This window comes from Bison bison, unplaced genomic scaffold (genome assembly GCF_000754665.1).
Source record: "Bison bison bison isolate TAMUID 2011002044 unplaced genomic scaffold, Bison_UMD1.0 scf7180017864484, whole genome shotgun sequence".
In the NCBI taxonomy this organism is placed as follows: Eukaryota; Metazoa; Chordata; class Mammalia; order Artiodactyla; family Bovidae; genus Bison; species Bison bison.
In genome coordinates this window covers 2,342,184-2,358,685 of record NW_011495044.1, presented here as the reverse complement: position 1 = coordinate 2,358,685, position 16,502 = coordinate 2,342,184, and the positions used below count along the sequence as shown (strand labels likewise).

Below are 16,502 nucleotides of genomic sequence, written 5' to 3'. Positions count from 1 at the left end.
TAACCAACATAGCAAGGTTTCCAGCAAATTTAGGGACATCGTTCAGTGGCAGGCAACCAGAGGGAAGGCTGCCCAATGGAGAGGCTCAAGAAAGACTCAGCCTTCATTGAGACTGCAGTCTCACCCCAACCTCATCCAGATTTCAGGCTCAGGAACTCCTCTCTGGTAATACTGTCCCATGTGCTGTGCTGTGCTGTGCTAAGTTGCTTCAGTCATGTCCAACTCTTTGTGACCCTATGGACTGTAGTTCACCACACTCCTGTGTCCATGGGATTCTCCAGGCAAGAATACTAGAATGGCTTGCCACGCCCTCCTCCAGGGGATCTTCCTGACCCAGGGATTGAATTCGTGTCTCTTACGTCTCCTGCATTGGCAGGTGGGTTCTTTACCACTAGTGCCACCAGGGAAGTCCCGATATGGTCCAATATTGAAATCCTAATAGAAACCTTTGGAAGAACAGCTCAATCATCACCCTCATCATCCTGTCTAAACCGTACAGAGTTCTATAGTTTACAAATCACCTTCACACACGTCAGGTCATTTAAATGTAATTACCACACTCTGAAGAAAAGATGTTGATGTTACTTATAAAAATAATAGCCAAAGTACTGCACAAAGTACTGCAAAATAATAGCCAAAAATAATAAGACAGCCAAATGCCCTGCTGTCTTATTCATCTCTGCAATTTATTTGTGTTTGGACCCAATGAGGCAGAGACTAGTTTATGGTTTCTGTCTTATAGGTGATGAATGACGTGAAATAATTTATCCAAGTCTATGTGCCTGGTGAAAAGACACCACTAGAATGAGAAGGAAAGCCCATAAAGCATCTTAATCAGGATGCTCTTCTGCCTCCCTTCATCATCCTCAGGGCAACTGAGGGTTGGGAAGTGATGTGATGTGGGCAAGGATGTACAGACAAAAAGTGGAAAGTTCTGAACTCAGGTTGTTAGAATTGTGTTCTTGCTAATAGTCCACCAAACAAATAGTTGTAAACAGAAAGTTTCAGAGAAACGCTCAGTAAAAAGAAAACAGCAATAAACAACAACCAAACAGAGGTGTTCGCAGATACATTCAGGTGTCGTAATTTAGCTTGTTTACATCATTGGCCAGATGATAGCGGGCTTCCTCGTAGTTTTCCTTAGCCATGTAGAGAAGTCCCAGGTTCCGATGCAGTAAGGAGTGGATGGCATAACTACATTCGGTTGATTTGAGGACTGTCCACTGAGCTTGGGATAGATATTCCTCAGCCTGGACAACCCGGCCCAGACCTGCCCAAAAGAAATAAAGATTGTAATTCATATCCTGGCCAGAGAACACATGTTGAAAGATGAGTCATCACCCATTCACTCATTTACTCATTGACTTAAAATACTGATTGACACAAAAAAACCTGTACCTGAATGTTTTTAGCAGCCGATTCATAATAGCCAAAATATAGAATTTAAATGTCCACCAAATGGTGAGTAAATATACAAAATATGGTCTTTCCATATTTGTGAGTGGCATATCATTCAGGCACAAAAGGAATGAAGCACTGATACATACTACAACACAGATGAACCTTGAAAATACTGTACTGAGTGAAAGAAGTCAGAGACAAAAAGCCACATATTGTACGATTCCATTAATGTGAAATTTCTAGAATAGGTAAATTCATAGAGACAGAAAGTGGATTAGTAACTGGCCAGAGACTGTACTCCAATATTTTGGCCACCAGATGTGAAGAGCCGCCTAATTGGAAAAGACCCTGATGCTGGGAAAGATTGAAGGCAGGAGGAGAAGGGGACGACAGAGGATGAGATGATTGGATGGCATCACCCACTCAATGGACGTGAGTGTGAGAAAACTCCAGGAGATAGTGAAGGACAGGGAAGCCTGGCATGCTGCAGTTCATGGGGTCGCAGAGGGTAGGACATGACTGAGCAACTGAACAGCAAAAACAGGGACTGTAGGCATGGGGACTGAGGTGTGACTGCCGATGGTATTGGGTTTCATTTTGGGGTAACAAAAATGTTCCTGCTTTAGATGTGATAATGGTTGCACAATCTTGTGAATATACTAAAGCTACAGAATGGTACTTTAGAAGGGTGAATTTTATGGTACATGGACTATATCTCAATTTTAAAATATATGTATATTCATATTCAATACCTTCCATGTGCCTTGTGTGAAGTGATAGGAATTCAAGGATGAAATTTTACAGGGAATGAATGAGTGACATGGAAACAAGAATATTCATTGTTGTTGTTCAGTCGCTCAGTCGTGTCCAACTCTTTGTGACCCCATGGACTGCAGCATGCAAGGCTTCCCTGTCCTTTACCATCTTTCAGAGTTTGCTCAAACTCATGTCCAGTGAGTCAGTGATGCCATCCAACCATCTTCTCCTCTGTTGTCCCCTTCTCCTCCTGCCTTCAGTCTTTCCCAGCATCAAGGTCTTTTCTAATGAGTCAGCTCTTCACATCAGGTGGCCAAAGTTTTGGAGCTTCAGCTTCAGCATCAGTCCTTCCAATGAATATTCAGGACTGATTTCCTTTAGGATTGACTGGTTTGATCTCCTTGCAGTCCAAGGGACTCTCGAGAGTCTTCTCCAACACCACACACAGTTCAAAAGCAAAAATTCTTCAATGCTCAGCCTTCTTTATGGTCCAACTCTCACATTCATACATGACTACTGGAAAAACCATAGCTTTGACCAAGCAGACCTTTGTTGGCAAGGCAATGCCTCTGCTTTTTAATATGCTGTCTAGGTTGGTCACAGCTTTTCTTCCAAGGAGCAAGCATCTTCTAATTTCATGGCTGCAGTCACCATCTGAAGTGATTTTGGAGCCCAGGAAAATAAAGTCTGTCACTGTTTCCATTGTTCCCCTTTGTATTTGCCATGAAGTGATGGGACCAGATGCCATGATCTTAGTGTTTTAAATGTTGAGTTTTAAGCCAGCTTTTTCACTCTCTTCTTTCACCTTTGTCAAGAGGCTCTTTAGTTCTTCGTTTTCTGCCATAAGGGTGGTGTCATCTGCATATATGAGGTTATTTCTCCCAGAAATCTTTATTCTAGCTTGTGTTTCATCTAGCCTGGCATTTCACACGATGTACTCTGCTTATAAGTTAAATAAGCAGGGTGCCATAATCTAGCCTTGACATACTATTTTCCCAATTTGGAATCAGTCCATTGTTCAATGACCAGTTCTAACTGTTGCTTCTTGACCTGCATACAAGTTTCTTAGGAGGCAGGTAAGGTGGTCTGGTATTCTTATCTTTTTTAAGAATTTTGCACAGTTCTTTCTGATCCACACAGTCAAATGCTTTAGCATAATGAAGCAGAAATAGATGTTTTTCTGGAATTCTCTTGGTTTTTCTATGATCCAGTGGGTGTTGGCAGTTTGATTTCTGGTTCCTCTGCCTTTTCTAAATCCAGCTTGAACTTCTGGAAGTTCTTGTTCACGTACTGTCGAAGCCTCGCTTGGAGAATTTTGAGCATTACTTTGCTAGTTGTGAGATGAGTGAAATTTTGTGGTAGTTTGAACATTCTTTGGCACTGCCTTTCTTTGGGGTTAGAATGAAAACTGACCTTTTCCAGTCCTGTAGCCACTGCTGAGTTTTCCAAATTTGCTGACATATTGAGTGCATCACTTTAACAGCATCATTTTTTAGGATTTGAAATAGCTCAGCTGGAATTCCATCACCACTACTAGCTTTGCTCATAGTGTAAATAAGTACACTATTATATTTGTAATATATACTAGTATATTCATAATATCTGTAGTATATTCCTAATATAGTATAAATGCAATCATAGTAACATTATAAGGTTTTCAAGTAGAACAAAACTGTTTAGTCACTAAGTTGTGTCTGACTCTTTTTTGACCCCATGGACTATAGCCCACCAGTCTCCTAGGTCCATGAAATTTCCCAGGCAAGAATACCATAGTGGGTTGCCATTTCCTTCTCCAGAGGATCTTTCCGACCCAGCGATCAAACACACATCTCTTGCATCCCCTGCATTGGCAGATGGATTCTTTACCACTGAGCCACCAGGGAAGTGTTTAATTCTATGGGTAGGGTAGAGGGAGACAATGGAGTGGAGAGAGGCATGGTCAGCGCTTTGGACTGAATGTTTGTGTCTCCTCAAAATTCATATATTGGAGCTCTAATCCCCAGTGAGATGGTAATTGGAAGTTGAGCCTCTGGGAGTTAATTTGATTATGAGGGTAGAGCCCTCATAAATGGGATTAGTGCGCTTACAAGAAGAGACATGAGAGAGATGATCTCGCTTTTGGCCTTGTGAAGATACACCAAGAGAAGGCAGCTGTCAGCAAGTTAGGAATTGGATTCTTACCAGATGCCAGCTCTGCTGGCACCTTGATCTTGAACTTGTAGCCTCTAGAACCGTGAGAAATAAATGTTTGTTTAAGTCATCCAGTCTATGGTATTTTTTATACCAACCAAGCTAAGATAGAAAAGTCTAAGCTAGGCTTGGAAGATGATTATGTTTTCCAGATAAAGAAAAGAGGGCATCCCAGGCAGAATGAACACATACGCAAAGCCTAGAGATATGAAGTAGTATGCTGTGTTTAGAGAATTATACGTTTTTCTGTGAAGCCAGAGCACAGAGTATAAGGGATCAAGTGGCAGGGAATGAGAGTAAAGAGGCAGGCAGGGCACAGATCATGGAGGGCTTAGTAAGTCATGCCAAGGAGCTTGCTGCATGTGGATAAAAATTAGAGAAATTTCAGAAAGGGAGAAAGAACTGGATTTAGATTTAGAAGAATCCTCTGGAACTGTGTGGAGGAGAGATCAGAGGGGAAGAGGAAGAGTAAAACACTCATCCAAAGACTTTTGAAATAGTTCCAGCAAGTACTTGAAGCCAGAACTAAGGCAGTGAATAAGGATGGAGAAAATAAAAAAAGACATTTAGGACCTAGAATGATTTTGGTGGTTAACCATGTCACATGGTTAAGTGAAAGTCACCTTTATTTCTGATAGTCAGATATTCTCGACACCTGAACCTTTTTGTTTAGCTGTAAAGATATATAACAGTTTCCTGCCTACCTGCTTGCCTCCTAGGGAGATTGTGAGAACCGAACAGAAAACTACTCTGAGGGCATCTGCAGAGCAGGAGGCACGACCTCACATGGAATGAAGTATTCCATGTGCTGAAAGCTGCAGGAGAAATGGTATCAGTGAAGGGTCGGAAGATGAGGACCCAGACCCCCCCAAAGTCAACCTTCTGTTCTTGGCACTTCCTCCCAGGCATACTTCATATGTAAGCACTGCTTTATTCTAGTCGTAATCATACAGGACTGAATTACTGGAGGAGAGGTGAGGAAGAAGCAGTCAACAAGAAGCAGCAAGTAATTTTGCCTGAGTGATGCTCACACTAAAATTGGAAAACATTAGAATCGAGAAGTCTTGGCCCAGGATCCTGGCTCATGTTAATTAAATAGGCAAGTCACATTTTCCAACTGGATTTTGTCTAAAAATTAAGAGCTTTAGACTGAGGCTTTCTCAAATTTAAAGAAGCAAATGACTCCTGGCTAAGATGTTTGCATACATATGTACTCAGTCATTAAGTCATGCCCGACTCTTTGGGACCCCATGGACTATAGCTCGCCAGGCTCCCCTGTCCATGGGACTTTCCAGGCAAGAATACTGGAGTGGCTTGCCATTTCCTCCGCCTGGGGATCTTCTCAGCCCAGGGATTGAACCTGTGTCTCCTGCAGTGGCAGGCAGATTCTTCACTGAGCCACCTGGGAAATCTAGCTAAGATGTTTAAGCTCAGGAAAAAATTGGTAGACGGTATTGATATCTATTGAAAATTTAAATTTTTCATGTCCAGTTCTCATTTATGGAGATATTGCTGGAAAAAGAAGGCCCCTAGGCCAAGCTGAACCACATTTAAACAAGGATCAGTACCAAAGGAAAAAGGGTATGTGTGAGAAAAAAAAAAGGACAAGGCTGCAAATTCAGAGAGCAGGATATAATGAGGTGAGCAGATCAAGCTGTGACAAGCAGGTCGGAATTAAGACTGTGACCCATGAGTGGGTGAGCTCAGGCATGCTCTCCTCCATACAGTGCTTACCTAGAGAGGTGCAGGGATAGAGTGGAGGTAACAGAGACATCAGGAAGGGAGACTATCCTACAGGGCAATTTGCAGAGCATACACAGTAGAGAGAGAAAGGATGGCCAGTTAAGGAACAGTGGTACTTGTCTCAAGGGGGAGTCAGCAGGCTTACATTGGGTTGTGGAGATCCGAGATATATTATGTGGAAGATTTTGCAGGACTTGGTGCTGAAAGTAAAGAAGCCCAGAATAAAAGTCACGAATAATTCAAAGGTGTGGCTGGGAAGCGCCCAGGGGAAGAAAAAGGAATCAGCATTTAATGAGGGCCTGCCTTACACTATGCCTTCCACTAGCCTTCCACCAGGCGAGGCCACCTGCATCTGTGATTACATCTGCAAACAACCCTGCAAAAGAAATATCAGAGGAGGAAACTGCATGCCTTCAGTTAATCTAAGTTCATCAGATCTGTCCAGTGTCTACCAGTCTGCCAGATGCTCATTGCATGCTGCAGTCTTGACCTTAAGGAGTTTACCGTCCAGTGAAATCATTACACAATAAAGAAACAAAAAGTGAAGCGCTAGGAAGGAAATGAACAGCTGTTGCTGCTGCTGCTAAGTCGCTTCAGTAGTGTACAGGTTACAAAAAAGGCAGGGAGTGGAGAAGGAAATGGCAACCCACTCCAGTATTCTTGCCTGGAGAATCCCATGGACGGAGGAGCCTGGTGGGCTACAGTCCACGGGGTCGCAAAGAGTCGGACACGACTGAGCGACTTCACTTTCACTTTCCCTTTAAGATTCTGGTGATCCACCTCGGTTGCTGAGTGTATCACCAGTCGATTCCTCTTTATTGCTGCCTAGCTTTCCACTGTATGGATGTGCCACAGTTTGATGCGCATTTACCCACCGAGGGACAGCTGGGTGGTTTCCAGTTTTTGCCTGTTATGAATAAAGTGGCTGTGGACATTCATGTACAAAAAAAAAAAAAAAGGCAGGGAGAAACCTACTTTGGATGATTACAGGAGACATCTCTGAGAAGGTGGTGTTTAAGCAGATGCCTGAAGGTTGAACGGAATCAGCCATGTAAGAGGGAGAAACAAGCATTCCAGGCAATGTGTAAGAGAGCCCTAAGGTAAGAAAAAGCTCGATGACTGGGATCCCACAACTATTGAGGAGGTGAAATTTAAACCTAGGTTCTCCCAGTTCCAAAGTGCTGACTAGAGTGAGAGAAGATGAATAAAGTGGCTCCTCTTTGAAGTATTACTGAAAATGTCATTTTCCAGAGGGTTAAAATTCCAAAGTTTTACTTAAAAAAAGACAAATGCCTATAATTTTTCCACTCCAGTCTGGAGGAATCTCTAAGATGGGAGAGGAATGTAGGGGGTGGGGGGCACATGATTTATTTAGACTTTCAAAAAGGTTGGCAAGGTTACAAATCAGTAACGGTGGGAGTTATAATGAAACCTTCCATCTAGACAGCACTTTCCTGCTTGCAAAGCACTTTCATGTTCATGACACACAAATTCATTTAATCCTCAAAACAGTCCTGTGAAGACGACTCAGGTTCAACAAATGCTTACATAGTTCCCATTTAGGTGTCAGGTCCTGTGAGAGGGTTTCTGAGTGCCTTCTCTACACTAAGTACTGTTCTGGATGTAAAGACACTATGATGAGTAAGAATATGCTGCTGCTGCTAAGTTGCTTCAGTTGTGTCCAACTCTGTGCCACCCCATAGACGGCAGCCCACCAGGCTCCGCCGTCCCTGGGATTCTCCAGGCAAGAACACTGGAGTGGGTTGCCATTTCCTTCTCCAATGCATGAAAGTGAAAAGTGAAAGTGAAAGTCGCTCAGTCGTGTCCAACTCTTCGCGACCCCATGGACTGCAGCCTACGAGGCTCCTCGGTCCATGTGATTTTCCAGGCAAGAGTACTGGAGTGGGGTGCCATTGCCTTCTCCGGAGTAAGAATATACACAGCCCCAGTTCTCCCTGAACTTATGGTCGATCACAGGAGAGGGACTTGAATTAAATAAGCTCATCAACAATGTTGTTCGTGTTTAATTGCTAAGTCGTGTCAGATTCTCTTGCAACCCCATACACTGTAGCCCGCCAGGTTTCTCTCTCCATGGGATTTCCCAGGCAAGAAAAATGGGATGGGCCACCATTTCCTTCTCCAGGGGATCTTTCCAACCCAGGGATCAACCTCGCATCTCCTGCATTGGCAGGCAGATTCTTTACCGCTGAGCTACCATGGAAGCCCCATCAACAAATGTATAATTATTATCAAGGTAAGTGCCCAGAAAAAAGAAAGATGTTTCTAACTGCATACACAAAAAAAGAGAATCGACTCAGTCTAGGAGCTTGGGAAAGGGTTCTAGACGGGAGTGGTGACTCAAGCTGAGCCTGAAGGATGAATAGGAGTTAGTCAGGTGAGGGGGAGGGGAGGAGAAGTGGGGAGAGTAGCTAGAGAAGAACCTTCCAGAACAAGGAAGCATCGCAGTGCCAACGAGAGAAGGCCAACACAGCTGAAAGGGAGAGAGAAGATGAGAGGTGAGGTGAGAGAATTCATAAAGGCTGGACCAAGCATGGGCTCATAGGTTGCTTTAGGAACTTGGTCTTTACTTATTGGAGTGAGTTGGTCACATTTTGTTTAGAGACCAGATTAGAGGGAGGCCAGGGAAGATTGTAGAGGCCAGTTGGCAGGGAGTAATTCAGATGAGAGATGATAGGATTTAGGCTAGGGTGACCTTTCCAACATTCCATAGCTAGTCAGTGTCAGAGATAAACAGAGCCTAAGCTGTACTTCCTTGTCCAGCGGTCTTCCACTACTTATGGAGGAGGGACAGGCCAGAATGGGGAGTCGGACCAAAGCAGGGTAAAAAGGGTATTTTTGCAGCTAAGTGGCCTGGGATGAAGAGTCAGAGTGCAAACCAGTGAGGAGGGGGTCCATGCAGAAGAGGCATCCCAGAATAAGGAGTCAGAGCCCACAAAAGGAGAGGAGGGCATCTGAAGGGGAAAGAATAGGATTAGAAATGGGAGGTTAACTCATACAGGGTAACAGATTAAATATATAGATACGTCAGTGAAAATGGAAGCCAACATTCTCACCATCAGAGAGGAGAACTACAAATATAAAATGGGAGAAAATGAGATTGAACCCTGTGGATTTAAATGTAGTCCTAGAGACCCAAGATCATGTATAGAAACAGACGTAGAGAGAGAGAGATAAAGAAATTTAGAAATAATGTGTATATACATATACACATTCAGTTCAGTTCAGTCGCTCAGTCGTGTCCGACTCTTTGCAACCGCATGAACCACAGCACGCCAGGCCTCCCTGTCTATCACCAGCTCCCGGAGTTTACCCAAACTCATGTGCATCAAGTCAGTGATGCCATCCAGCCATCTCATCCTCTGTCGTCCCCTTCTTCTCCTACCCCCAATCCCTCCCAGCATCAGGGTGTTTTCTAATGAGTCAACTCTTCGCATGAGGTGGTCAAATTATTGGAGTTTCAGCTCCAGCATCAGTCCTTCTAGTGAACACCCAGGATTGATCTCCTTTAGGATGGACTGGTTGGATCTCCTTGCAGTCCAAGGGACTCGCAAGAGTCCTCTCCAACACCACAGTTTAAAAGCATCAATTCATATACACATTATCATACATATATTTCCTAATTCTGTCCACTGAGAAGCCTGGGAATAGCCATACCTCACTAGCAATGAGTATGTCTAGTGCACAATTCGTGGCTTCTAAATTCCATTTTCCACTAAAAGAAATCAGGGCTCCTTGCAGATAGGTTCCAGAAAGCAGGAAAAGTGATCAAAGAACAATGGGGAGGGAATTCCCTGGCAGTTCAGTGGTTCAGTGCTAATGGGGGACTTCTCTGATGGCTCAGATGGTAAAGAATCTGCCTGCAATGCAGGAGACCCTGATTCAGTTCCTGGGTCAGGAAGATCCCCTGGAGAAAGGCATGGCAACCCACTCCAATACTCTTGCCTGAAAAACCCTATGATAAAGGAGCCGGGTGAGCTACAGTCCATGGGTTGCAAAGAATCGGACACTGCTGAGCAACTAACACTTTCTCTTTGACTTTTCAGTGCTAATGGATTCTATGCTTTCTCTGCTGAGGGCACAGGTTCTATCTCTGGTCAGGGAACTAAGATCCTGCAAGCCTCACAGCCACACACACGCACACACACAACCTCCCAAAAAAACAAACAAGAAAGAAAGAAAGAGAACAACGGGGATGTGTCAAGGAAACACAGAAGCCAGTGTGATGGGCTGCCACTTGCCAAATCAAGGACAGTTTGAACATCAAATTAAAGATACTAACGGATTGTAACCCATTAAATAAAATAGGAAAACAAAGGTCCATGGTGATATAAATATTCACTGAAAGTTTGCTGAGGAATGGGATATTTATATAGTTTCAAATACCTCTCTATAACTTATCGATTGCAAAGAGAGGAAAGATTAACTTTACAGAGAAGCCTGACAGATACCACCTTAATAAAGTAACTTGAACATCATCAATAATGGAACAAACTAAAAACATGTGCCAACTTCTAGGATGAGATGAGAAGAATACAGCGTCACTTCTGTGATATTCCTGCCAAAGACATATCACCTGAGTCTAGTCATGGAGAAATGTCAGAAAAACTCAAATTGAAGGACATATTATAAAATAATTGGCCTTTAATCTTTAAAAGTGTCAACATGGTAAACATCAAGGAAAGCTTGAGAAACTATTCCAGAATGAAGGAGACTAAAGAGCCGAGGCAACAAAATGAGACTGTGATTCTGGGCTCTGTCCTTTTGCTATAAAAATGTAATTGAGACAATTGGAAAAAGCTGAATGGGGTCTGCTTAGTAGACAATCGTCAATAATGACTGTACTGTGGTTATGAAGGAGACATCTTTGTAGGAAATGCACACTGAAGTAGTCAAGGCATAGGGCGTCAGGTACGCAGCTTACTCTCAGATAGCCTAGGGGGAAAGTCCTTTATAGTATTTCCAACTGTTTTACTTTTTTAAAAGTTTTTTTAAAAAAAAATAATAATGGCTGCTGAGATATACAAAACAGTAGTACAGTATTGAAGGCAAAAGGAGAAGAGGGCAGCAGAGGATGAGATGGTTAGATAGCATCACCAACTCAGTGGACATGAAGCTGAGCAAACTTGGGGAGATAGTGGAGGACAGAGGAGCCCGGCATGCCACAGTCCATGAGGTCACAAAGAATCGGAAACAAGACTTAGCGACTGAACAACCAAACAGTACCTAAAATGCTGTAGATGCTCAAAAATGTTCATCCCCCTTGAAAACGCTAATTCCCCTCTTGTAGTAACCGCCCTGTGTGCTGTCTGCTAAGTCTGTGCTCGCTGCTCTCAGAATTGCCTCTCCCGTCAGTAGGAGCAGGTTCCTAATTTTGTCTGAACTGTGTGACTCCAACACAAAGGTAGATACAGATGGATACCACACTCGAGCTGAGTCAACACGATTCTTTTTTTCAGGAATTTAACATTGGAAATTAGATGCTAATTAGTTTCTGTTACCCACCTTGAACCTGGAGGATGTGTAAATTCAATGTAAATTCAGCTACATATGATATTTTGAGGTAGCTGTCTTCTGTGTAAGCAGAGGGTAGAAAAAGCTTGTCTGTAGAGATGGAAAATAAAGCAGAATGCAGAGAGAAACAGAGACAAGACCCAAGAGAGAGAAACAACACTAACCTTGGCTTCTTATAGCATTCAGAGTTTAGTATCTCACAAAGCCTCCCTTCCTTTAGGACACTTAGTGTCCTAATAAATTTCCTCCTTTTGCTAAGGCCAGCTAGCATGGATATGAGTCAGTTATAACCAAAAGTCCATGACATCTCCTTCCCCACCTTGTGCCAAACTTTACAGCAATCCCGTTCTTCCACAAAATGTGTCTTGGTGCCATTGCCAGAGCTGGACATTTTGGCCATTAATATGACCCAATATGGACTTACCTGGTGGCTCAGCAGTAAAGAATCCGCCTACAATGCAGGAGATTGCCTGCAATGCAGAAGATGTGGATTTGATCTCTGGGTTGGGAAGATTCTCTGGAAAAGGAAATGGCAACCCACTCCAGTATTCTTGCCTGGAAAATCCCATGGACAGAGGAGACTACAGTTCTGTAGTCTCTGTAGCCCACAGGTGGGCTTCAGTTCATGGGGTCGCAAGAGTTGGGCAGGACTTATTTACTAAACCACCACCATCATGACTCAATATAGCACTTCTTACTGGTTCCAGGGGGTCTCTAGTCAGCATCACTTACCAAGACTGGCTTCAGCCAACAGCAAGTAAGCAGGCACTAGCTCAACTGAATTCAGGCCGTGCACATTCATGCGAAAGCGAAGAGAGTGCAAAGCTGCCGGGACAGCATCTTCATGTTTTCCTTCAAAGATATATTTCTGGGCAACAGTGTAACAGAGTTCAATCAAATGCTTCTGTGGAAGAAAAAATGAGGCTATCTGAGACATCTAAGGGTAAAAGGTAATGGTGGCTATAGGTATCCCTGGAGATAAGGGCAACACCTAACAACCTGGTCAAGAGCCCATAGTGAGCCTGACCACATTGAGGTGGACTTGAGACCCAAAATAGGTGATTAGAAAGGAAAACTCTGGACTGTGAGTTCCTGTGACGATCCAAGGTCCAGGGACAAGGATCTTTTCATCATAGGTCAGTACTTGGCATAAATGAGTGCTCATTATAAAATTATTAAATGAATATTATTATGTTCTTAATAAAATTTTAGTTTAGCAAAACTGTAATGTTTCGGGACAGTTTAAAACTTTCTGCCTTTCTGAGTTAATTTTGAGACAAACATATTTTTCCTTCTGTAATTATCCTGCTTAGCTAATATTAGAAATAACTTTGACTCTTCATCATTCTAAAGCCGCTCTCAAGTTGTCACTATACTGAAATCAATGAATCTTTTGAGATTTATGGCTTATAAAGCATTATTTTTTCAGAATAACTGAGATGCTATCAATGCCATAATAATAATTTTCTCAATCTCCTTTATTTATTAACTAGTATATTCATACATCATTTCTTGACCTTCTACTATGTGCCTAGGCTCTTATCACATACTTAGCATGTTAGGGAGCTATGGCTGAATTTTGTAACCCCAAAATTCATAAGATTTATAAAGATTTTTTTTGTTGTTGATGTGGACCATTTTTATAGCCTTTATTGAATTTGTTACAATATTGCTTCTGTTTTACATTTTGGTTTTTTGGCCATGAGGCATGCAGGAACTTAGTTCCCTGACCAGGGATGGAACATGTACCTCCTGTACTGAGAGGCAAAGTCTTAACAACTGGACCACCAGAGAAGTCCCCAAAATTCATATGATGAAGCCTTATGAATGGGCCTGCATTTGGAGATAGGGCTTTTTAAAGAGGCAATCAAATTAAAATGAGGTAATGGGGTATCACCTAATCCAATCTAGTGGTGGCTTTATTAGGGGAGGAAATTTGGACCCCAGGGATGTGTGCACACAGAGGAAAGACCACAGGAGGACACAGCAAGAAGGCGGCCGTCTGCAAGCCAAGGGGAGAGGCCTCAGAAGAAATCAACCCTGCTGACAACCTACCGTTGGTCTTGGACTTCCAGCCTCCAGAACTGTGAGAAAATAAATTTCTGTTGTTCAAGGCCCCCATCTGTGGTACTTGGTTATGGCAGCAGCTCTAGGAAACTAATACTGCAGTGATTCAGCAAATTTGCGGAGAACTGACTGAACGGAACTGAGGGCATAAAGACATAAAACCACACCTCTGCCTTCAGAGGTTGCAGTTCAGTGGCCTTGCACAGTCCCTCCTTTCACTGGGGCCGCTGTGCTGCACCCCTGACTTAAACCTGCAGCGTCCCACAGGCCCTACCTGCCGCTGCTGCAGCTGCTGCAGGCCATGCTGCCGTTCTTCCTCCGAGGTGTAGAAGGGCATGGAGGTGCGCAGGGGAATCAGGAGCTGACATATCTTCTCGTGGATGCTGCCCCAATCAGCTCTTTGATGAACCACACCACTGACAAAGGAAACACGACTTCGTTATCTCTACCTTGGGCTTGACCGCAGATTCTCCTGACCCTACTGCTGGCCAGGCCCTAGGGACTAGAAGAGTAAGCTCAACACAGACCAGGCAGGGAGCCTAAAGCCATTTCTGACAAAACTTGCTTTTCCTTCACATGGTGACTGGGTGGTGTAAAGACCAGGGGTGTGTGGGAGGAGTGGGGGGAGGATATTTCTGCAGGCCGTTAGGTGGTGATGCTGTCTCTGCCTATTCTGCTTTTGTTCTTCATTAGTAACAACAAAGACAACGTTAACACTGTAATGGTCTAAGGTCATTTTCAAAATATCTGAACGCTGAAGCTGATGAATGTAAGGAACTTTTCTTAGGGAAAGGCGCGAGCCTCTCATGAGGCTCTCGGAGACACTTTCCTTACAGCTGGGGCGTGGCTGGGAAGAGCACCATTTGCGTCTCCTGTGCTGGGGCTGGGCGGGGGGCAGGGGGCGGGCATTCGCATGGAACACACTGTGAATCTCCTCCAATCCTAGCGGCGCAACAGGTGGTCTCACAAGTAACTGTTCAACTTTTTGCAAACAAACAAACAAACAAAAAAACATTATTTTTTTAAAGGTAAGGAAGCATGGCTATGGAGAGTAAGTAGCTACTCTAGGCCCGTATTCCAAAGCCAGTATGTTTTAGCTCTCCAGAGAAAAGCATTGTGGTAGTTTAGTTTATGGCTTTTCTGACTGTTTTATGTGCATATTTGATATTTTTTAAACACTTAATTGGACAGCACAAATATAGAACGTTTGCATCACTACAGAAACATTCTATTGGACAGCACTTTGACAGAGTCCACTCCCATTCCTTTTATTTTTTTAAATGGCCACACCATGCAGCCTGCAGGATCTAAATTCCCCAACCAAGGAAAGCGCCACTGGAGCACCAGAGCCCAGGGAAGGGACAGGGAAAGTAACAAACCACTGGACCACTAGGAAATTTCCTCCCATTCCTTACACAATTTCCTCTATGAACGACTCCTGTTGCAGTGAAAAGGAAAAAGAGGAATGAGTTTTTCTTTCACTTTCCTGAGAATGAAGAAGAAAAAGAGAACAGTGAGCAGGCCTGAACATTCTTAGTTTTTATGGCAATTGTTGCTAATCTGTAACTGTTTGCTTTTCTGGCCCCTAACTCTGCTGGTGACTGCAGCTATGAAATCCATGAAATTAAGACACTTGCTCCTTGGAAGAAAAGCTATGACAAACGTAGACAGCATGTTAAAAATAGACAGTGTTTGTCATCACTTTGCTGACAAAGGTCTTACATCATCAAAGCTATGGTTTTTCCAGTAGTCACATGTACAGATGTGAGAGAGTTGTATGAGAACCATAAAGAAAGCTAAGCACTGAAGAACTGATGTCGTTGAACTATGGTGTTGGAGAAGACTCCTGAGAGTCCCTTGGGCTGCAAGGAGATCAAACCAGTCAATCCTAAAGGAAATCAACCCTGAATATTCACTGGAAGGACTGATGCTGAAGCTGAAGCTCCAATACTTTGGGCACCTGATGCAAAGAGTTGACTCATTAGAAATGACCCTGATGCTGGGAAAGACTGAGGGCAGGAGAAGAGGGTGACAGAGGATGAGATGATTCGATGGCATCACCAACTCAATAGCCTTGAGTTTGAGCAAACTCCGGGAGATAGTGAAGGACAGGGAAACCTGGCATGCCACAGTCCGTGGGGTCACAGAGTCAGACATGACTGAGCAACTGAACACCACCACCACCACCATATACAAAATAGACTCAAAATGGATGTAAGATCAGAAACCAAAAAGCTCCTAGAGGAAAACAGGCAGAATACTCTCTAACATAAATTGTAGCAATATTTTTCTTTGGATCTGTTTCCTAAAGCAAAGGAAATATAAGCAAAAATAAACAAATGAGACCTAATGATACTTACAAGCTTTTGCATAGTAAAGGAAACCATTGACAAAATTAAAATACAACCTAATGAAGAGAAGAAAATATTTGCAAATTATGTGACCAATAGGGGATCCCAACCCAGGGATCGAACCCAGGTCTCCTGCATTGCGTGCAGACGCTTTACCATCTGAGCCACCAGGGAAGCCCAATAAGGGGTTAATATACATCATATATAAATAACTCAAACAATTTAACATCAAAAAATAACCCAGTTTAAAAATAGGCAGAAGAACTGAGTAAATATATTTCCAAAGAGGACATCAGTTCAGTTCAGTTCATTTGCTCAGTCGTGTCCGACTCTTTGCAACCCCATGAATTGCAGCACGCCAGGCCTCCCTGTCCATCACCAACTCCCAGAGTTCACTCAAACTCATGTCCATCGAGTTGGTGATGTCATCCAGCCATCTCATCCTCTGTCGTCCCCTTCTCC

At 43.3% G+C, this 16,502-nt stretch overlaps 1 protein-coding gene across 4 annotated transcripts in view; it reads right to left on the bottom strand.

The window, feature by feature from the left end:
• ZMYND12 (zinc finger, MYND-type containing 12) overlaps positions 1–16,502 on the bottom strand; it is a 35,564-nt gene that overhangs the window by 8,719 nt on the left and 10,343 nt on the right. For all 4 annotated transcript variants that reach the window (XM_010862659.1, XM_010862658.1, XM_010862660.1 and 1 more), the window contains exons 2-4: positions 13,964–14,105; positions 12,355–12,526; positions 1,101–1,270 (exon numbers count right to left, since the gene is read on the bottom strand). In XM_010862659.1, coding sequence (XP_010860961.1) covers positions 1,101–1,270; positions 12,355–12,526; positions 13,964–14,105 — 484 coding nt within the window. The remainder of the gene's footprint in view (positions 1–1,100; positions 1,271–12,354; positions 12,527–13,963; positions 14,106–16,502) is intronic.